The sequence below is a fragment of the Mixophyes fleayi genome, chromosome 3 (assembly GCF_038048845.1).
Source record: "Mixophyes fleayi isolate aMixFle1 chromosome 3, aMixFle1.hap1, whole genome shotgun sequence".
Taxonomy (NCBI): domain Eukaryota; kingdom Metazoa; phylum Chordata; class Amphibia; order Anura; family Limnodynastidae; genus Mixophyes; species Mixophyes fleayi.
The window spans coordinates 226653897-226678606 of NC_134404.1; the positions used below are offsets into that span (position 1 = coordinate 226653897).

General features: G+C 39.7%; 1 protein-coding gene across 5 annotated transcripts in view; it reads right to left on the reverse strand.

Annotated features, from left to right (window-relative positions):
• PHACTR2 (phosphatase and actin regulator 2) overlaps positions 1-24710 on the reverse strand; it is a 241551-nt gene that overhangs the window by 35213 nt on the left and 181628 nt on the right. For all 5 annotated transcript variants that reach the window (XM_075203220.1, XM_075203222.1, XM_075203223.1 and 2 more), the window contains exons 3-4: positions 16708-16788; positions 3911-4060 (exon numbers count right to left, since the gene is read on the reverse strand). In XM_075203220.1, the coding sequence (XP_075059321.1) occupies positions 3911-4060; positions 16708-16788 (231 nt within the window). The remainder of the gene's footprint in view (positions 1-3910; positions 4061-16707; positions 16789-24710) is intronic.

Here is a 24710-nt window from a genome sequence, read left to right on the forward strand (position 1 = left end):
ACCCTCGCTTACTTGAAAGTCAGATAATGGACTATACAGCTTTCCAGAGAGACAGAAGAGGAGCCTGCACTTTGTCTAACATAGCAAAGCTGAAGCTCAGTAAAATATTTTGCTAACTCAACTTTCTGAATTCTCTGATTTTTGTTTCTGTGTGAGTTTGTGTGTGTGAGACCCAATGTGACTCTGTCAAGTTAAATTAGTAAAGAGATCAACTTCCCAAAGAAAGTTTACAGTTCCAAATCACCTAGCTCAATACCGCTACTTGATTACAATTAATCTATAAAACCCAAATTAATGTGGCTACAAATCATGTGCATGTAAAATTATGTTAATTTGGATGTATAAAGTACATTTCATATAGAAAACTATGTAAAATGTGCAATCCAGTGCTGACCACTACTACTGCAGATTCTGTTCTTCACAAGGCCCAAGCTGGTCTAACTACAGTATTTGAAAGAGGTTGTTTTTTTTCATTCCAGCTCCCACCCAACTCCCTTGATGTTTACAATTTAGAGAAATATGCTATATAAAGCATACTTGCCTACTTTCTGAGGTGCCACTCTGGAAGTTCCCGAAGATGGTATGGGCAGAGGGGCCGGGGCTTGACAGATCGCATCATTTTGACCCCGCCCCATTATGTAATTACGCTTCATTTTACATTGGTGGGGCATGGCCAAACTGACGCGATTCCCTGAGAATCGTGTCATTGCGGCTCTAATTCCTTCCTAGTGAAGTGGGCGGATGCGGGAGGATGCCCTACTCTCCCGGGCGTCTGGGAGACCTACCCAGAACTCGGGAGTCTCCTGGACATACCGAGAGAGTTGGCAAGTAAGATATAGAGACAGCATAGTATGTCATAAGCTGGGTACACACTATAGACAATTACTGCAGATGTATGTAAAATCGTTACATAAATGACAACTGAAAGTGCCAATGAGCATGCAGATTTATGTGTACACACCTTCACAATTTACCATCAGATCTATGCTCTTCATCTGTCATAACCATCTGCTGAAAAGATCGTAGCTCTGCAAACTCTATAGAGATCTGTCTACACTGCTGGTCGTGAGTGGTACACACTTCCACATTTGCCCGACATCATCCCATTGTTGATAGTGATTTTTAGTCAGTTTATAAAATCAAATCAAAAGATTCGATGTGTTTTGGTACAATAAAACAGGATCGAAGAAGCGTACACACTAATGCAATATTGGACCTAGCCGTCGTTAATTGTGTGATTGGCACGATAACATGTAGTGTGTACCCAGCTATACAGTATAATTGATAGCACATTAGATGTCAAAATTGTTGGAAACCAGAAACACTGTAAAATGAGTAGTAATAATTGCTTACAGCTAACATCCAGGAGATGTGCTGTTCCATGAGTATTAGGCAAGTGTCATTAGGAAACCTAAAATATATTTTTCTAAATGGGAAGAGGTTATTAGATGTTATGTTGAATAATCCTATATGCCAGAGCTTGACAAACCTATCTGAATTATAGGAACCAGCCTAAAGATATAGGAGCCATGCAAATATTAAAATATTTTCATACAATAGCCAATAATAAATAGTAGACTATACACATAGCCCCCACCCATTTTATACCTAGCTCACCCCTCTTCAATCCACATCATAATCCAGCTCTATTCTCTTCTTCATCTCATCCTTCTACCTCCACCAGAGCCGGCTTAAGGGGAGGGGGGCACCGGTTGCATGTGCCCCAGGCCCCCGTCTCTCAGGGCCCCCCCGGACCAAGTTCTGTATGGCTCATATTTGCTGCCCCTAATGTCATGAACTCACATTTTTTTTTATAATTGTTTCATATGTCCTGTGGGCTTTTCTGCAATCAGCACTGTTGATAGTGTTTGACGGATACTATGCAGTGCATGTTAGGGTGACCTATGCATATACTATGCCCGATATGATAAGATCACGCCACACTCCCAGTCTGAGAAGATGAAGACGCCAACCTCACCCCCTGCCTGCCAAGTTAAGAAGTAGAGGGGATGGGGGCACCGATTCCATGTGGGATGGGTGCCAGGGCTTACATAAGCCCCTATGTGATTACTTTGTAGCTTTTTTACTTATATGATTTTGGGGTTGTTTTTGTTAGGCATATTGTACCCTCCTTTCGCATTCTTTGCAATTACCAATAATAAACTTGATGCAAAATTAAAAAAAAGAAAGAAAAAAAAAAGAAAAGGAGAAATTATTTTATTACAATATTTGCATAATGTATAATATTTCTTTTTCAGGTATTGCCCAATATTACCAGTTTATGATGTCTAGTTAGTGTCTAAGGCTAGGTACACACTGGAGCGTTTTCATCCAATAATCGGGCAAATCAGCTGACGTACGATCAGTCGGAATTCGGGTTAGTGTGTATAGTGACACGATGGTCAAAAGTCATTCCAAATTGTCGATTGTCGGCTCATGTGATTGGTCGTACTGTTTAATATTTTCCAACCAATCATGAAGTATGTATATACTCATGATCTCCATATAGTTTACAGTCATGTCCCTTTCAGCTGATGCTAGCAATGAATGTCCCGGTGAATAAATGTAGAGAGTGCTGTAGAAGGAATAATTAATTTGTTCGTTCTGAGACAGAATGTTTAGTTTCAGAGTCACAGAAGTTAACAAAATTTGTTAGGACATGTGGATAGCTATAACAAGGTGGTTTTAATCAGTGTGACAATGTGACAAGAATGAATGACCACATGAAGAATACAGATCTGAAGGTAAATCGTGTCAGTGTGTATGCATGAATCGCCAGACTGATTGGACTTTCAGTCTTAAGCTAGGTACACACTACAGGGTTTTTGTCCAATAATCGGCCCAACCAGCCGACATACGACTGCTCGTTCAAAAGTCGGGTCAGTGTGTGTAGTGACACGATGGTCGAAAGTCTGACAAAATGGACGATTGTCGCCATATTTGGTTGGTCGTACCATTAAATATTTTCGTTCCAATCTCATTTCCACTGTGTAGTGTGTATAAGTTTCCGACCGATCCACGACAGTGAGTACTAAATTACAATCATTGCTCACGACATGTAAAAAGTCGCTAACAGTCTGAAAATTCTTCAGTGTGTACCTAGCCTAACTCAATTACACTTATTGGATCGTTGACTTTCTCACTTCGACCAACTCCCAATAAACCCCTCTATGTCCTCTATAAGCAATTTTGTTCATAAGGAGGGGCAAGATCACTAAGGAGAAGAAAATTATTTTCTAAAAATAATGTCCATGTAAAAAAAAACTATAAAAAAAATTACTAAGAATAATTACAGTATATTAAATAGATTAATATATACAAAGAGAATAAGTTGAACACTTAAGACAACGTACACACTGGCATTTAAAATACATTTATATTTATAGCACGTTAAAACGCAATAAAAAATGCGTGTAAACTACACTGCATTTTTTATGTGTTCAATATGCATTTCATATGAGTTTACAAAAGTATTCAATCTGAGTTTGTTAAACATATCTGTAATAAAACAAGAAGTTCACTTATACAAGCCAACACACATCATCATCATCATCATCAACACACGTGGAAACAAACATGCAAATGCTTCTTCACTGCATCTCACTGCATCAGATGCACTGAAATGAACCAAGGTGGAAGAAACGTACTGCTGCAAAACGCAAGTTAAACGCATAGAATAATGAAAATATGTATGGCCTCATTTGATACAGTGATTTCTATATATGTTTACATGTGCTAAACTTGCATTAGAAATCCATCTTAAATGCAGAATGTTTATACAAGTGTCTACAGAGTACTCATTTTCAGAGACATACAGAAAAAGTGCAACATCATAGTGTGGTCAAATATAATAGTATATTCACTAAATTGGTTCATTTGTTCTTACATTGACAAATAACAGTTTTCTTACCTTTCTTGTCTTCTGTTTTGTCTTCTACAAGAGTTGTTTTTGATGTTATTGCTCCGTTTCGAGCTATGGGTTTCTGTTCTTTTGATGGGTCCTCACTGATTGGCACCGTGTGACCATTTGAAGTTCCCATATTTAATGGAACATCACCATCTATAGTAAAAGCACTGTATGTTATGTTGGCATATACAAAGCATTACATAAGAAATATATAAGACCATATAAAAGTCTATCAATGTCAGGAATTTGTATATATTTCATGAGATCCAATCTGTTCTCACTGAGAAGCAGTATAAAAGTATTAAATGAAAACTCTTTAAACATTTTTCAGTCTCACTTAAGGACCTGCATTAACGGAGTAAGGAGTTTCCACTAAAAATAAAAACACATTTGCTGCTGTTTATGCTCATCAATTCATGCATTTTCTACTTCTACAGATTTTGCAATATGTTACCTATTGTTAATCTTGTGTAAATAGCACAAATGTGCTGTAATCAATAGACAACATTCATGTCACATACTCCCATAGTATGTAAAGTATATCAGCTTCGCACACTGCACTGGGTACTGGGGTATCCCCAAAGTCATACAAAAATAAAGGACTGCAATAGGCAGAATAAGTCTTCCAGTGCCACCAGTTCATCGTTGAAAACCCAAGACCCAAGGACTGTGACAGAGGAGGAATCTCCACATGGGGGAGTAGCCAGGGTGGAAAGGTAAATAGGTGAAGTCAACAAAACAGATCTGAACAAATTTGGCAGCTCCAGAGTCAAATATTAAGTGTCATCAAAGGACAGAAGTAGGATTCAAAACCTAAACTTTCAAAGGGCTGCACATTACCCTAAATCTCAGTGATAAGTTAAAAGAATACATTTAATCAAATAGAGAGACATCCATATGTAATAACATATCAGCAGACATTTTAAACAAGTGTTATAAGCTGTAACAAATAAATAATACAATAAAGCAGGAGGGAAGTGGGGGCTTCAGGTGATAGCTCAGAGAGCTGCCTATTGTCTTGGATATATCCAGTTGTTATGAATTTCAGTGTTTTGCAGCTGATGAATTAAGTTACATGAAAAACCTTTTTGAAAGTCAGGACAAAATAGTATTTTACAATTAATCTTTTAAACAAATGCTATAGACAAAATGGTCACAAAGAAGAAATTGAATTAAACCATTATTGTTTGAGCTAGTAATAAGACATTTGATTCACTGATAATATAAACTTATATAAAATTAGTAAAAAGAAAAAGAAATCAGTCACACAGATCTATAGAAACATACCATAAGACTATATCTGCTGATTTTTTGTGATGAACGCCTAATCCTGCTAATTGAATCAATAAACCAAAAGAAAAATTAAGCCCTGGAAAAATATTCTGCATTCTGGCAGCTGGAGAAACGTGTCAGGTTTAGTAGGAAGAGATTGCACATAATTAACTTTCTGGATCAGCTTTTACTCATCCCTGGATCAGTAAAAGTGGCTGTAAAGTTTAGACGATCTTAGACCTGGGAACTGTGTATCCATCATCTACCTATTTCCACCCTGAGCTACAGATAACTAACATGATTATACTGATTGTACATTAAATTGCTACTCATAAATGCTGTGGATTACCTCGATTACGAGGTTATAATCAAGAGTCTCTGCTATTGGACTGCAGTCTTGTTACGGCTGTGAAAACTCACGTTATAAGTCACCCCTGTATTCTGACATACAGACATTTGTGCATGTATGGATTTTCAACAAATGAACTAAAATTCTTATCATCTTAGGTGGATGTTTCTAATATTAAGTAGGGATGAGCGCACTCGGATTTATGAAATCCGAGCCCACCCGAACGTTGCGGATCCGAGTCGGATCCGAGACAGATCCGGGTATTGGCGCCAAATTCAAAAGTGAAACTGAGGCTCTGACTCATAATCCCGTTGTCGGATCTCGCGATACTCGGATCCTATAAATTCCCCGCTAGTCGCCGCCATCTTCACTCGGGCATTGATCAGGGTAGAGGGAGGGTGTGTTAGGTGGTCCTCTGTGCTGTTTAGTTCTGTGCTGTTTAGTTCTGTGCTGTTTAGTTCTGTGCTGTTTAGTGCTGTTTAGTGCTGTGCTGTGCTGTGCTGTGCTGTGCAGCATCAGTCCAGTGGTGCTGTGTGCTGTGCTCTGTCCTTCTGAGGTCAGTGGTGCTGCTGGGTCCTGTGCTGTGTCCTGTTCAGTCCAGTGGTGCTGTGTCCTGTGCTCTGTGCTTCTAAGGGCATAGTTTTTTCCCCACTATTCCCAAGTTTTTTAAAAATTAAAAAAAAGTAAAAAAAAAATAAAAAATTTAAAAAAAAAAAAAAAATATAATAATTATAACCAAATTTGCAAAACCAATCCAGCAGTATAAGTCCATTGGTACTGCAATATTACCAAGTTCACACATTCTGCAGTATCTTGTGCTACATATAATGGAGACCAAAAATTTGGAGGATAAAGTAGGGAAAGATCAAGACCCACTTCCTCCTAATGCTGAAGCTGCTGCCACTAGTCATGACATAGACGATGAAATGCCATCAACGTCGTCTTCCAAGCCCGATGCCCAATCTCGTAGTACCGGGCATGTAAAATCCAAAAAGCCCAAGTTAAGAAAAAGTAGCAAAAAGAGAAACTTTAAATCATCTGAGGAGAAACGTAAAGTTGCCAATATGCCATTTACTACACGGAGTGGCAAGGAACGGCTTAGGCCCTGGCCCGTGTTCATGACTAGTGGTTCAGCTTCACCCACGGATCTTAGCCCTCCTCCTCCTCCCCCCCCCTACAAAAAATTGAAGAGAGTTATGCTGTCAGCAACAAAACAGCAAACAACTCTGCCTTCTAAAGAGAAATTATCACAAATCCCCAAGGCGAGTCCAAGGGTGTTGGTGGTTGTCAAGCCTGACCTTCCCATCACTGTACGGGAAGAGGTGGCTCGGGAGGAGGCTATTGATGATGTAGCTGGCGCTGTGGAGGAACTTGATGATGAGGATGGTGATGTGGTTATTGTAAATGAGGCACCAGGGGGGGAAAAAGCTGATGTCCATGGGATGAAAAAGCCCATCGTCATGCCTGGTCAGAAGACCAAAAAATGCACCTCTTCGGTCTGGAGTTATTTTTATCCAAATCCAGACAACCAATGTATGGCCATATGTAGCTTATGTAAAGCTCAAATAAGCAGGGGTAAGGATCTTGCCCACCTAGGAACATCCTCCCTTATACGTCACCTGAATAACCTTCATAGTTCAGTGGTTAGTTCAGGAACTGGGGCTAGGACCCTCATCGGTACAGGGACACCTAAATCCCGTGGTCCAGTTGGATACACACCAGCAACACCCTCCTCGTCAACTTCCTCCACAATCTCCATCAGATTCAGTCCTGCAGCCCAAGTCAGCAGCCAGACTGAGTCCTCCTCAATACGGGATTCATCCGAGGAATCCTGCAGCGGTACGCCTACTACTGCCACTGCTGCTGTTGCTGCTGTTAGTCGGTCATCTTCCCAGAGGGGAAGTCGTAAGACCGCTAAGTCTTTCACAAAACAATTGACCGTCCAACAGTCGTTTGCCATGACCACAAAATACGATAGTAGTCACCCTATTGCAAAGCGTATAACTGCGGCTGTAACTGCAATGTTGGTCTTAGACGTGCGCCCGGTGTCCGCCATCAGTGGAGTGGGATTTAGAGGGTTGATGGAGGTATTGTGTCCCCGGTACCAAATCCCCTCGAGATTCCACTTCACTAGGCAGGCGATACCAAAAATGTACAGAGAAGTACGATCAAGTGTCCTCAGTGCTCTTAAAAATGCGGTTGTACCCACTGTCCACTTAACCACGGACATGTGGACAAGTGGTTCTGGGCAAACGAAGGACTATATGACTGTGACAGCCCACTGGGTAGATGCATCCCCTTCCGCAGCAACAGCAACAGCTGCATCAGTAGCAGCATCTACAAAATGGCTGCTCATGCAAAGGCAGGCAACATTGTGCATTACAGGCTTTAATAAGAGGCACAACGCTGACAACATATTAGAGAAAATGAGGGAAATTATCTCCCAGTGGCTTACCCCACTTAGACTCTCATGGGGATTTGTGGTGTCAGACAATGCCAGTAACATTGTGCGGGCATTAAATATGGGCAATTTCCAGCACGTCCCATGTTTTGCCCACACCATTAATTTGGTGGTGCAGCATTACCTCAAGAGTGACAGGGGTGTGCAGGAGATGCTTGCGGTGGCGCGCAAAATTGCTGGACACTTTCGGCATTCAGCCAGTGCCTACCGCAGACTAGAGGCACATCAAAAAAGCATGAACCTGCCCTGCCATCACCTCAAACAAGAGGTTGTGACGCGCTGGAACTCCACCCTCTATATGCTGCAGAGGATGGAGGAGCAGCAAAAGGCCATTCAGGCCTACACAGCCACCTACGACATAGGCAAAGGAGTGGGGATGCGCCTCAGTCAAGCGCAGTGGAGACTGATTTCCGTGTTGTGCAAGGTTCTGCAGCCATTTGAACTTGCCACACGAGAAGTCAGTTCCGACACTGCCAGCTTGAGTCAGGTCATTCCCCTGATCAGGCTGTTGCAGAAGCAGCTGGAGAAAGTGAGGGAGGAGCTGGTAAGCCATTGCGATTACACCAAGCATGTAGCTCTTGTGGATGTAGCCCTTCGTACGCTTTGCCAGGATCCGAGGGTGGTCACTCTTTTAAAGTCAGAGGAATACATTCTGGCCACCGTGCTCAATCCTCGGTTTAAAGCGTATGTTGTGTCTCTGTTTCCGGCGGACACAAGTCTACAGCGGTGCAAAGACCTGCTGGTCAGGAGATTGTCCTCTGAAGAGGACCGTGACTTGCCAACAGCTCCACCCTCATTTTCTTCCACATCTATGGCTGCGAGGAAAAAGCTCAGTTTTCCCAAAAGAGGCACTGGCGGGGATGCTGATAACATCTGGTCCGGACTGAAGGACCTGCCAACCATTGCAGACATGTCTACTCTCGCTGCATTGGATGCTGTCACAATAGAAAAAATTGTGGATGATTACTTTGCTGACACCATCCAAGTAGACATGTCAGACAGTCCATATTGTTACTGGCAGGAAAAAAAGGCAGTTTGGAAGCCCCTGTACAAACTGGCTCTATTTTACCTGAGTTGTCCCCCCTCCAGTGTGTACTCGGAAAGAGTTTTTAGTGCAGCGGGGAACCTGGTCAGTGAGCGGCGAAGGAGGTTGCTTCCTCATAACGTTGAAAAAATGATGTTTATAAAAATGAATAATCAATTCCTCAATGAAGTACAGCACTGCCCTCCAGATACTACAGAGGGACCTGTGGTTGTGGAGTCCAGCGGGGACGAATTGATAATGTGTGATGAGGAGGAAGTACACACTGTAGGGGGAGAGGAATCAGAGGTTGAGGATGAGGACGACATCTTGCCTCAGTAGAGCCTGTTTAGTCTGTACAGGGAGAGATGAATAGCTTTTTTGGTGTGGGGGCCCAAACAAACCAATCATTTCAGCCAAAGTTGTTTGGTAGGCCCTGTCGCTGAAATGATTGGTTTGTTAAAGTGTGCATGTCCTATTTAAACAACATAAGGGTGGGTGTGAGGGCCCAAGGACAATTCCATCTTGGACCTTTTTTTTTTGCATTATATGACCAATCAACAGTCGTTTGCCATGTTCAAAAAGTAAAACCAAATTTAAAAAAATACAAGAAATTAAACCAAAAGTAAAATGCCGTGTCATAATTTAAAACAAGAGGTATTGACGTGCTCTAAAACTACTGTATTGTTGTTTATATTTTATAAACACTACACTTGAAAGCTTGAGTCTTTCAATAAAAAAGTAACTGTCCATTGCACGAATATTTGCAACAGGGACAATTTTAGGGTTAAGAAAGTCAACTAATAACACTTCGACGCTGTCTGTCTTTATAAACACTACACTTGGAAGTTGGAGGAGGTATTGTGGCCCCGGCACCAAATTTACTACCGGGGCCACTCTACTGTGCAGTCCATATTTAGGTGTATCAGATATTAAACAACGGTGACAGTTGATGCCCAATTTTTTAATTATATTGTGGCCTCGGTACCAAATTGTGTACCGGGGCCACCACACTACGCAGTCCAGATACTTGTTTGGTGAAATTCAGACCAGTTGAGGGTTTTATTATTATATTGTGTGGACCACTCTATCTATACCACACTACAACTCTATACCACTCTATTTCATACTTTAATTCTATTTCATACTTTAATTCTATTTCATACTTTAATTCTATTTCATACTTTAATTCTATTTCATACTTTAATTCTATTACTAATTACCATAAAGAGGAACAAAATAAACCAATTTTACCAAAAGTATAATATGACTTAGACTTACAAACACTACACTTGAAAGATCGTGCCTTTAAATGAAAAAGTCAGTCTTCATTGCACGACTATGTGCAACAGGGACAGTTTTTTGGGTTTACAAAGTCAAACAATAACACTTTGACCCTGTCTGTCTGGGATCTCAATGACGAATTGTCTGTACCATGTTTGGAGGAGGTATTGTGGCCCCGGTATCAAATTGGGTACCGGGGCCACCCCACTATGCAGTCCAGATACTTGTTTGGTGGAATTCTGACACGTGGAGGGTTTTTTAATTATATTGTGGCCTCGGTACCAAATTGTGTACCGGGGCCACCACACTACGCAGTCAAGATAGATAGATGCGTATTGCGTATCATAGATAAAGTACATTCAGTGGTGTGGGGCAAATTGAAAAATATTCAAAATGCACTGACATTATCAAAAACAAGAGGTTGTCACATGCTAAAACTCCAACATGTATATGATGGAGAGGATGGAGGAGCAGCCGTATGTGTAGTGTAATGCAGATCTGTTGAAGGTTTTTTATATATTTTATTGTGGTGCCCAGTGCCCACTCCTCTACGCAGTCCAGGTACATTTATTGGTGCGAATCATAAAAGTTCAGGGTTTTTAATATATATTGTGGTGACCCACTCCTCTACGCAGTCCAGGTACATTAATTGGTGCGAATCATAAAAGTTCAGGGTTTTTAATATATTGTGGTGACCCACTCCTCTACGCAGTCCAGGTACATTTATTGGTGCGAATCATAAAAGTTCAGGGTTTTTAATATATTGTGGTGACCCACTCCTCTACGCAGTCCAGGTACAATTATTGGTGCGAATCATAAAAGTTCAGGGTTTTTAATATATTGTGGTGACCCACTCCTCTACGCAGTCCAGGTACAATTATTGGTGCGAATCATAAAAGTTCAGGGTTTTTAATATATTGTGGTGACCCACTCCTCTACGCAGTCCAGGTACAATTATTGGTGCGAATCATAAAAGTTCAGGGTTTTTAATATATTGTGGTGACCCACTCCTCTACGCAGTCCAGGTACATTTATTGGTGCGAATCATAAAAGTTCAGGGTTTTTAATATATTGTGGTGACCCACTCCTCTACGCAGTCCAGGTACATTTATTGGTGCGAATCATAAAAGTTCAGGGTTTTTAAGATATTGTGGTGACCCACTCCTCTACGCAGTCCAGGTACAATTATTGGTGCGAATCATAAAAGTTCAGGGTTTTTAATATATTGTGGTGACCCACTCCTCTACGCAGTCCAGGTACAATTATTGGTGCGAATCATAAAAGTTCAGGGTTTTTAATATATATTGTGGTGACCCACTCCTCTACGCAGTCCAGGTACATTTATTGGTGCAATTCATAAAAGTTCAGGGTTTTTAATATATTGTGGTGACCCACTCCTCTACGCAGTCCAGGTACATTTATTGGTGCGAATCATAAAAGTTCAGGGTTTTTAAGATATTGTGGTGACCCACTCCTCTACGCAGTCCAGGTACATTTATTGGTGCGAATCATAAAAGTTCAGGGTTTTTAATATATTGTGGTGACCCACTCCTCTACGCAGTCCAGGTACATTTATTGGTGCGAATCATAAAAGTTCAGGGTTTTTAATATATATTGTGGTGACCCACTCCTCTACGCAGTCCAGGTACATTTATTGGTGCGAATCATAAAAGTTCAGGGTTTTTAATATATATTGTGGTGACCCACTCCTCTACGCAGTCCAGAAAGATACCTTGTTGCAACGTTTTGGACTAATAACTATATTGTGAGGTGTTCAGAATACACTGTAAATTAGTGGAAATGCTTGTTATTGAATGTTATTGAGGTTAATAATAGCCTAGGAGTGAAAATAAGCCCAAAAACTTGATTTTTAAACTTTTTATGTTTTTTTCAAAAAAAATCCGAATCCAAAACCTTAAATCCGAACCGAGACCTTTTGTCAAGTGTTTTGCGAGACAAATCCGAACCTCAAAAATAACGAAAATCCGGATCCAAAACACAAAACACGAGACCTCAAAAGTCGCCGGTGCACATCCCTAATATTAAGTGGGATTTTTTTCTTCTCATTTGTCCCTGATTCTCCTCTAAGACACTGAACTGATACCTAGATCATATTATGGATGCGTTTGGATTCATTATAGAGGAGTAATTGTTCTATATACAAAAGAGTTGCATTTTTTTTTACTGTTATTTTTAAATAAATCAGTTGTTATTGTTTAATAATCGTTGGGAACAGAAGATCATTTTTTATTTTCAAACGTAACATATTTGTTCAGCGCATTCTTTTTCTTTTGATTTATATAAAAATAGATTGGCCCTACAAAACTAAATCATGGCAGATTCACTCATTTCTAGTTATTATGCTAAATACTGCGCTGTATATGTTGAATATACTGTATATTTACGTCACGGTCCACTAGGTGCTGGATAGAGAGCTGCATGTGTTAACCACTGGATAGTATGTTCTTTACACACACCCGTACTTGTTGAATATAGAGCTGCATATGCTGGACATTGGGTTGTATATGCTGGAAATGGAGCTGTGCATGCTGAACATATACACTCATCAGCCACTTTATTAGGTACACCTTTCTAGTACTGGGTAGGACCCACCTTTGCTCCCAGAAATGACTGAATTCTTCATGGTATGGATTGGAGAAAGTGCTAGAAACATTCCTTAGAAATTCTGGTCCACGTTGCCATGACAGCATCATGCAGTTGCTGCAGATTTGTCAGCTGCACATACATGCTGTGAACCTCTTCCACCACTTCCCAAAGGTGCTCTATTGGATTGAGATCTGGTGACCATGGAGGCCATTGGAGTACATTGAACTCATTGTCATGTTTAAACTGATTGTTTGAGTTGATGTGTGCATTGTGGCGTGTCACACTGCTAGAAGTAGCCATTAGAAGATGGATAGACTATGGCCATACAGCAATGCAAACTCACTCAGATTACATTTCAACGTTCTGGTGTTTGGTCTGTACAACAACTGAACCCCTTGACCACGTCTGCATGTCTTTATGCATTGAGTTGCTGCCACATGATTGGCTGAGCAGATATTTTCATTAACAATCACGTACAGGTGAACCTAATAAAGCGGCCAGGGGCTACGCTGTACAGTGTGCTTTGCTATGCACAGTGTAATATTTTGTAACATACTAATACATTTAATAATAAGTTTCAAGGTCTGTTACTTTCTTTGTACTAGTTGGTAAATGCAGAGGCTGATTTTTATCATTAAATTATGTTTAATAACTATTACTGAACTGTAATAACTATTACTGAACTGCAATAACTGATACTGAACTGTTATTCCTACAATTCACTGTAAAGTTTACTTTAGTGCAAATTATAAGTTCAGTGTTCTGGTTCCACCGTTCTTTGAGGAGATAATTACAAATGATCCTGTCTGTTTCTTTCTGGTGCCCAAATCTGTTGCTGTGGTCTTTTGGAATGTGGCTGCAGACAACTACACTTGGGACATGTACAGTCAAGTCCATAAATATTGGGACATCGACACAATTCTCATATTTTGGGCTCTATACACCACCACAATGGATTTGAAATGAATCTAACAAGATGTGCTTTAACTGCAGACTTTCAGCTTTAATTTTAGGGTATTTACATCCGAATCAGGTGAACAGTGTAGGAAGTACAACGGTTTCTATATGTGTCTCCCACTTTTTAAGGGACCAAGAGTAATGGGACAAACTAAACAATCCTACATCAAACTTTCACTTTTTAATACTTTGTTGCAAATCCTTTGCAGTCAATTACAGCCTGAAGTCTGAAACACATAGACATCACCAGATGCTGGGTTTCATCCCTGGTGATGCTCTGCCAGGCCTCTACTGCAAATGTCTTCAGTTCCTGCTTGTACTTGGGGCATTTTCCCTTCAGTTTTGTCTTCATCAAGTGAAATCCATGCTCAATCGGATACAGGTCAGGTGATTGACTTGGCCATTGCATAATATTCCACTTGTTAGCCTTAAAAAAACTCTTTGGTTGCTTTTGCAGTATGCTTCGGGTCATTGTCCATCTGCACTGTGAAGCGCCGTCCAATGAGTTCTGAAGCATTTGACTGAATATGAGCAGATATTACCCGAAACACTTCAGAATTCATCCTGCTGCTTTTGTCAGCAGTCACATCATCAATAAATACAAGGGAACCAGTTCTATTGGCAGCAATACACGCCATGACACTACCACCACCATGCTTCACTGATGAGGTGGTATGTTTTGGATCATGAGCAGTTCCTTTCCTTCTCCATATTCTTCTCTTCACATTACTCTGGTACAAGTTGATCTTTGTCTCATCTGGCCATAGGATGTTGTTCCAGAACTGTAATGGCTTTTTTAGATGTTGTTTTGCAAACTCTAATCTGGTCTTCCAGTTTTTGTGGCTCACAATGGTTTACATCTTGTGGTGAACCCTCTATATTCACTCTTGTGAAGTCTTCTCTTGATTATTGACTTTGACACATATACACCTACCTCCTGGAGAGTGTTCTTGATTTGGCTAACTGTTGTGAAGGGGTTTTTCTTCACCAGGGAAAAAATTCTTCTGTCATTGCCCACAGTTGTTTTCCGTGGTCTTCCGGGTCTTTTAGTGTTGCTGAGCTCTCCGGTGCGTTCTCTCTTTTTAAGAATGTTTCAAACAGTTGATTTGACCACACCTAATGTTTTTGCCATCTCTCCGATGGGTTTGTTTTGATTTTTCAGCCCAATGATGACTTGCTTCACTGATAGTGACATCGCTTTGGATCTCATATTGAGAGTTGACAGCAACAGATTCCAAATGCAAATGTTACACCTAGAATCAACTCCAGACCTTTTACCTGCTTAATTGATGATGAAATAATGAGGGAATAGCCCATACATGTCCATGAAATAGCTTTTGAGTCGATTGTCCCATTACTTTGGGTCCCTTAAAAAGTGGGAGGCACATATAGAAACCGTTGTAATTCCTATACCGTTTACCTGATTTGGATGTAAATACCCTCAAATTAAAGCTGAAAGTCTGCAGTTAAAGCACATCTTTTTAATTTAGTTTCAAATCCATTGTGGTGGTGTATAGAGACCAAAATATGAGAATTGTGTCGATATCCCAATATTTATGGACTTGACTGTAAATAAAATTGGAGGCCACGCTGCTTCAAGCGTAAGCCCCAGGAGAGAGCCTTGGTTGCCTTGTGCATAATCTAGCAACATTTGATGCATATACTCATGGGGCCAAGTGAAATGAGCCAAATAGATTTTAAAATTCTAAGTAGTTACATTCTATTTGATTGGTTATTGACTTCTCAGAGCGATCACTTGGCAACCTACACGCACACAGAGATATGTCTGATGGAATTGGCTAACTAGATTTACCGGCGTGGCAATTTTAATACACAGTTATCTAATGAAATCCTCATTACATTTTTTAAAAGAGAAATAGAGTTTTATGTGGGGATGTCTGGTTCACATGAAATACCTTCTTTCCTTGAAGAAATTATCATTTTGATAATAAAACGCGTCAGGTTCCTTTGCTCAAAGCCCTTGTTTATCTTGGGACATTTGAGTGTACACGCCGGCATCCACTTGGACTGCATACAGCTATTTTTCTATCTGCATCTCATTAGCTGCAACTCTATGTGAGAATGTTGCGGAGCTTTATGAGCCTGCATGGTGACATCATATCAGGAGGAATCTCTTGATCCAGGCAGCCGTACGTAGGTTTCTCGTCATCTACGTTCAGTTCACTTGAGTCCTGCTCTCCATGATCTGGGGTTGGACGGGTTCTTGTATGACAGCTAAACACAAAACTGTAAGTCTGCCAAATATACCTATTTTCATCTAGGAAGTTCACCAGCTCAACGTTGAAGCATTGTGGTTTCAAGTTCCATCGCATAACATTTTGGCTCAGCTGTTCTCACGTTCAAATCAAAGCAGAATTTGTTGCATTTATATTGGATGCTTATTCTAGTGTCGTCATTTGTAACATCTTATTATAAACATTAAGTTAAGACATTGGAAATAATCGAGTGGGGATTATACCACATGTGTGATTTCAATGACATATGAATCCATAGTGCCTGTCTGTTAATTTCACTGAGACTTATGATAGTTCACAAGCATACATTTGCAACTTGGTTTATTTTAACTACCATCTATAAGCTTTGGTTTTAATGCGACGTGTATTTTATAAGCATATGGTCGACATATGTTTTAATAAATTGTATCGATATGTTTATTTTGAGGTCACAGTGTTGGTATTTATCTCGGTTTTGAGCTATCACCAGCGCTGTCTTTTGCTTTTCTTGTTCTCACATTAAATGCAGCTCTATAGTAAAGTTTGGGGCAAGTTAGGAAACTGCGCACATCATACACGTGTCATAAATAAATACTCAAAGGACAAGAATCTCACCATGATCTGGAATTTCTTTGAGAACTCCTCTTCTTATAAGCTCCTCTCGGCTCTGTCTCATGGATATCTTGCGTTCTAACACTGAGAAAAGAGATGCAAATGATAGAATACCAGCATTATATAGGACAAGCAGCGCAGGCTTCTTCCTTCATCAGTTTTGAAATTTAAATGAAAAACGTGTAAGCATTTTATTTTCATTTAAAACATAATATGAATTTCAATTGCATAGTGATTTATGTATTATTATTATTGTTGCTATATGCTCTACAACATGAACACACAAACATGCTGGGGTTAACATTGTCATAAGCCAATAAACCTAACTGTATGTCTTTAAGTGTGGAGGGAAGATAGAGCACCCTGAAGAAACCCACCCAAACTCCACAGAGATAGTGCCCTGGTTGGAATCAAACAACAGTGAGGCAGCAATACTGACCATACAGCACAATAGCATGATTGTATTCTAGATTCTTGTACTATTCTATTATGAAATAAAAAAAAAAACATACGCTCCCGTATGTTTTCTTAGGGGTTTTTTTGGTCCCCAAATATTTCTAATATATAAAGTAATGCATACCTGTCTACTCTCTCTGAATTTTTTGCTTCAGAATTTCGGGGAATCCTCCCGGACTCCCGGAAGAGTAGGCGAACCTCCTTGATCCTAAAAAGTGCTGAAATTCACGGCATTGAACATCGGGGTTGGGGCTTAATCATGTCATTAAGCCCCACCCCGCTATGCAATGCCGTGAATTTCGACATTTTATAGTGGGGGCGGAGATATGGTGACGACACAAAGACGTCACCATACCCGGCCCTTGTCACATGACCTGTCCTCTAGTATCTCCCGGAGGACAGTCACAAAGTTGGCTAGTAATATAATGAAGTAATGTGCCATAACCACGGCAACCAAAGGGCAATAATTCTATCTGTGCAAGTACAACAAAACCAAGCTACTTGTTGGTTGCAATGGTTTCGTGAAAGTCTTGCACCGAAACGCAATGATAATTAGTTCTGAAGACTGGACACTGATTTAGACGACACGTCTCAGGAAGGCCCATGCCAACCTCTAGCAGTGCAGTGGGTCTGCTCTCACAGTTTGCGAAGTCTGTTTGCTCAGACCATAGACACCTCTGACTTTTGTTACCTTCTTCGGCTATTCAAGACTTCTTAGATGGAAAAGCTGGAAGCCAAGCAAAACCACACTATTCAGTTTCTTCTAGGGTTAGCATGGCTCTGACAAAACATCAGTTCAATCAAGTCCTTTCTTGAAGATATAGTCTAACTAGTGACTTATAAAATGCTAATACTACATTTGTATCTTGTGCATTTATATCCATATTTATGCATCCCACACTACAGCTTAGTGTCTTCAGCAAATTCAAACAACTTACTTTCTAGATAATTTAAGATGTCATAATAAAAAGTAAAAAAATACAAATAATAGGAGCTCACACTGATTTCTGCGTTAGCCTACTAATAAGTTTAGCTCAGTCTGAATATTTGCCATATTCTCTTTTGTCTTGTATCTTTCCACCCATTCTCTACTGATTGTACATAATTTTCACCAAGCACTCTTCATTACCAGAGTTATGTGAAACATTATCATGCGCTTTCAGAAAATCCAAATATAAATCACATTAATTTTACACAAACCCAGTTTGATACTTAAACCCTCATAAAACCGAATCATAATTGCCAGGCAGTACTGGCCCTTCATGAAACCAAGCTGGCACTGGAGGTCATTTACAATGCACAAAACAGAAGCACTGCAGTGCAAAAGCACTGCACTTCAGAGGCCAAGCTGTGGGGTAAATCAAACTGTGCAGAGGAAAGCGTGCCATTCCCTACTCAATTCAATCTTATTCCAGCTCAGATCTTGGGGCCTCGTCCTATACTATTAATGGAACACTTATTATTACACTTTAGTGGAGTTGTGCATTTCGAGCAGTATAATCTCTCTGCAAGACAAGACACATTTCCTGTTTGAGGAGGCACCTACCAAGTGTAAAGAGTATGTGTGCACCTTTATGTATACTGGACAGACCATCTAGGTCATTAATGGGTAACAGGGGGCCCAAGGGCCACATGTGGAACACTAGAAATTCACCTGTGGCCCCCAGCTACTTCCTGCTTTCTTTGAATATAATATATAAATATTATATATATATTTTTAAATTCTTTCATGACATTAAGAGTAATGTGTGGCTCTTTTGAAGGTAGAAGATCACCCAATGAGGCCCATTAGTTGTATTGGGTTGCCTACGTAGCTGCAAAGCCCAAAGAAGTTTCCAAGTGCATTCAGACATTGTATAGCCATGCTTGCTTATAGGTGCCTAAGACATAGCCATCCAGATGCAATAAATGACCTGTTGCACAAAAAACGGACTTTTTATTTAGCTATATAACTGTGCAATACAATTATGAAATGCAGCTACTGTATTAAAGGAATAGTTACAAGAGTGATGTTACCTAGAGCAAAGAATTAACAAAGCTGCGTACACACTATTGCAATCTTACTTCTGATGTGATTTCTGTAAAGATTTTTCCAACGACTGAAAGTCCTGATGAGCATGCCGATTCATGCATACACACCTACACAATTTACCATCAAAAATGGGCTGAACCTCACTGCATACACACAGACATTCAGGAAGAGGAAATCGCGTCATCGCCATTCTATGCTTTGTGTATGATGTATGTTCGGTTAATGCCCTGTATAACTGTACACAAGGTAGTTTTTATTGTTCTATAATAAGCCTGGAATATGAAAGACAAACTTGTGTTTGGTGCCATGGCGACAACACTGCAAACAATAAACAGAACGGAAAGGAGAAGAAAAATCTGCAGTTGTTGGACCAAGGACTGGTTGCTGAGGAAAGAGTCATTTTCACATATACCACTGCTACATGAGATACGGAGAATAATCCCGATGACTTCAGGTATTTCATGTGGATGAATGATTCCAGGAGCTGCTTCCACTTATTACCACACGCATACAAAAGGAGAATACCTATTTAAGGATATCTATATCTGCAGAGCGGAGACTGGTTGCTACCCTGAGATTTTTGGCTACTGGAAGGATACTGGATGATCTCAAGTACAGCACAGCCATTTCACTTCAAGTAGTCGGCCTGATCATACATACAAAACCTATAAAAAAAACTCTCAAACTATAATAAATATAAAAATAAGTTACAGTGCTAATAATGATATTTATCAATATTTTCCAACGAGGAAGGGCTTCCACTGTATTTCAGCATACTGGCACTGCTGCTTAGTGTGGAAGTCCTACGTACTAGACCGTCTTTCCAAGAGCTGATGCAAATGAGGGGATGGGGCAGCACCACTTGCTCTTGTGCATGGCTGTGGGGGAACTCTGTCAACCCATTGTACTGGGTGACAAATCCTGGGCTGGGGGACTGAGAACTCTCTTATAAAGCAGAGAATAAGAATGAACAGGAGCAGCTGGCTTCCACATCATGTGACCTCTTCTGCATATCACTGGGAGGCCATGCAACACATCCAATCGGAGGAGTAGGAAGGAATGCAATGTATTCTGTATAACACGCTCTTCCTCCCTCCTCTGCGAGATCCAGACTAAAGGTAAGTATATTTATTATACTTTACTGGATTAGCTAGTGGCTTGAGACATGTGGAGAGGTCTGAGAGGCATGTGAGGAGGTCTGACTGGCATGGGGAGTTATGGCATGCATGTGGTACATTTTATGGTAAGTGGTGACCTGAGTACTTGTCGGGTATTTTGTTATTTGTATATGTTGCAGCAAGTAAGGGGCTTGGGGCATTTTGGGATAAGTGATGTGGTTAGCCGAGGACGTTTTGTGTTTGACATTTTATGTGCAGTTCATTTGAAGGTTGGAGGGCTGCACATGTGCAGCTTGAGGTATATCAGGATGCATATCACTGCCCTGGGAAATCATCAGGAATTATAAGTAAGAACATACTCCTGAAATATATATGAGACCTCTTCTCAAGTATAAAGACAAGGCACATTTATTGCAGACCAGTGGCTCAATCCTCCGAGCTGCAGAGCATTGCCCACTTATTTTATGTCAATAGAAATGGAGCGCTATAGGGTTAAATAGTGCACTCAATGTGACAGGCGCCCCATCTATAATGTTATAAAAATCTTTTAGAACTTTATAAATCCTTGTCCGTGACGAGAGAGAGGTCATTATTCTAAATATAAACTGTAAAATCTAACCTGTGGTCTAGAGTAGGTGCATGAGGCATGTGCTTATAAAACAGCAACACAAATACAATTTCCAGGAACACGCTGCTGGCCAGGCAAATCTACGCACACCATGCATTGTACATTCTAACTCACTGCTGGCACTAAAACCCTAGCTTGACCTGACCAATAAACATGATCCTAATCCAATTCTATTATATGCTAATTGCTTACCTAAATATAGCCTTATACAGAATATGGAGTAAGATCAGATACTGAATCTAAATTTAACATTCAAGATGTGATAAACATTTGCACAATTTTGATGCTCTAAGATCTTAGAGGACGTATCAGTGTAACAGTTTTATTATACACCCAAGGTAGCCCTGGAGACGGCAAGTCAGGTCTAAAATGACCAAGTTTGCCTTCCAAATTGATGGTGTCAACTGCATTGTAGCGAAGTCTGAGAATTAGTCAAGATTTTCTGAGCCTGATTCATCAGGGAACGCCAAGGGAATGCAATTTGCAGGTTTATGGGTTTTTTATGTATGTCCATATTCAAGTACAAGTGGATCTCCAGAAACGTTTCCAGTTTTCTTCAATTGTATTTTTATTAATGATTATATTATGAACAGGTATTAATGTACCGGTATTTAATTTTTTTTCCTCTGCTAGTTTTTTTTCTTTTTTTTTTTTTAAAACCTGAAATACATTTACAGGATGTTCTTAATGCCTACTGTACTTAAAATGCATTTTTATAGTTGCTATTAAGTGCAACAGACGTTTGAATTGTACGAATGTGCGTACGCTGAACCTTGACATGCCCTTTTTGTACATTGCCTACGTGCATACACCCTTCCCTATCTCGCACTTCAAATCGTAGGCTGTTCTAAGCGACATTTGTGAATTGCATGCACTTGTGTTCACTGGCGTAAAGTTGGTTTCTGAGTATGTGCAGAGCAATTTCACGCAAAATACGCCGCGCAATGGCACTTGTGTTCCTTAGTGAATCAGGCCCTCAACTTGGAATTACCAAGGAGACTTTGAAGATTATGCATATATCGCTTAATTACAACAATCCCAAATGCATTGCCTCCTTTTTGGTAAGACTTTTATATACACAGAGCTTAATTGTCTGGTTCCTAGATGTAATATAAATTATTTATTCTTGTCTATATGTCTGACTTTCAGTTAATTATTCCAGTGTATATTTGTGACGTTTGATAATTGGTATATGTGTTAAAACTCCCTTGACAGTTAGGTGGTCTACACCATGACCCACACCTATTTTAAGACCTGAACTGTACACTGGCTGGGTAACTTTTACTACCTGTTTTGAGGTAAAAGTGGTTTAATACAGGAAGAGAAAGGCACATGAAGTCTTTTGCTCAATGGAAATTTAACATGAATAAAAAGATGTAGAAATTTGTTACACTTATTATATTACCTTTATTTGCCAATATTTCTACAATTTGTTAAAAAAGAAGGAGGTAGAAATAACCTACAATTTCCTTGTTCATTGAGATGTAAAGATTTCTTGCCCCACAGACAGATAATACTGCCTTAATATGTGCATTATAAAATATCCAAATATTCCTATTCCTATTGGGCCTGAGTCTCTAAGGAAAGTAAGGCAAAAAAAGGAGTAAATGTTCCCCAGGATAAACCATGTTACAATGCAACAGGTGCAAATCAGGTTATTATTTTGCACATAAGTTATATACTGGCTATTTTTCATCTAGCACAGAAATACTTTATTAAACCTGTCCCCACATTTTAAATTTACCTCCCCCTCTAATGCAACATGGTTTTGTCCAGGTGCAAAGTTACTCCTTTTTTATGCTTTGCACTCCTTAATGACTCAGACCCAATGTTGCATCATTTCACACTCTAAATAACACAAACCTAATGTTCTGCAGGCAGTTGAGAAATATTTGTATAAGTATAGGAAATGTAGACGTTTGCACTAAGTGGAGACATTGTTCTGCACAAATTTGCTATTGAAAGGGAAACATAAGGTATGAAGTTTAGATAACATTTGCTACCAAATATTGGCAGTCCATCCTTATATAATCGCCTATGCATGTTGTCTTGTTGGCTTTTGTGTTATATTAGTTTCTAATTTCAGTTTCTAACTAATGCTTAATAAACTAATATGCAGACTATATAAACTCCAGGATAGTTACTGACAATGTGATCTGCTGTAAGTAGATATTGGCTAATGTTCGGACGTACTGTAAGCACCATTTGCGTAGCGTACCATGTGTGAAATAGGTCTGTGCATGCCCAGGAAATGACTTTACCGCCTATAAACGCAACTGCATGCAATTCATGTCTGAATGCAAATGACACAACTGTCTGCGACTTGAGAAGCGGAACGGGACATGATAGGAGCAGAGATCAGGTACATTAAGGGTGTTCCGAAGCAGATGGAGCCGATCCAAGTCCTGGCTTCTTCTTAGGTACGTTTGGTTTCAGCCGTATCATTTGCACCCACTACAGGGCAGGTGTAAAAGCAGACTGATAGTGATGACTGTCCCGTGGCACACATACGTGTAGTTTATTTAAAAACTACAGGTATGCATGCCACTTGCTATCACCACTTGCTAGCACAGAACATCTATATGCAAGTAAGACAGACTATAAAAAACGTATTGTATGTAAAGCATGCATTGAAACATATTTATTGATATAATTAATGTAAAAAATAAAATATTGTTTTAAATGTAATATTTATATAAAGGATTACACTGATAGCAGCTATTATACTATTTCATGATCAAAAATAAGTTTTGACGTGTGACCTTTTATTGTACATACACTTATGCCTATACTGCAGTCTGTTCTGTGTGTCGACATAAGGCAAGTACTGTGCAGACAGAGCCTACTTACACCCAGATTCAAATGGAAACGTATCTTGCATTTGAATACGGTTGAAGATACGCACAAGTTCTGTACGCTTCTTTTCAGATGTAACGTATATGCAAATTGCGTTCAGACATGAATCAGGACCATTATGTATGTTTTATTTGGGACTAATAATACAAAACATTACTTACAGAATTATTATGTGTTCTAGAAGACACATCAATAACAGACATACTGGGTAGGCACTTGGATACATATGGGAAAAATAATACTATAACATACAGGGATTAAATTATTACAAAGGGTAAAGTCACATTTTATGGCATGCAGCTAAAATATCAATTTCAGCACATAAAGTGCTGACAACTCCCTGCTCTCACTTCCTCTTTTGTCCCTTAGCAACTTCTTCATGGGCTGACTGCTTTTGTCTGCCTTGTGTTGCCCAACAACTCAATATTACAATAATAGGGCTAATTTGCCTACATTGCATTAGGTGCAAAATTTGCACTTATCTATGGCAACCAATCAGCAATTAGCATTAATCTGTATAGCGCAAGATAGACAATGATAGCAAGTGTGATTGATTGCTATGGTTTAGTGCCAAAATTACACCTAAATACAATGTTAGTAATCCAGACCTATTATGTTGGATTTTGCTCCACTTGAAATTGGGAATATTGGAAACTCTGAAGTGCAGCCATGATCGGTGAATTGATGGGGGACATAAAGAGGTGAAAAATCTGATGCAAATAGCAGAAAAATTATGTAAATTGAAGTAACCAATCAGATATTAGCTTTCATTATTCTAACTTAAATGAAAGTTTTTAATTATATGCATCATACAGGCAGTGCTAGATCAGCAGCAAGCAACATAGTCCTAGAGAGCTATAATCCATGATTAGTGGAGGTGCAAGAACACATCCCAGTACTTCCAGCGCGACTGTGC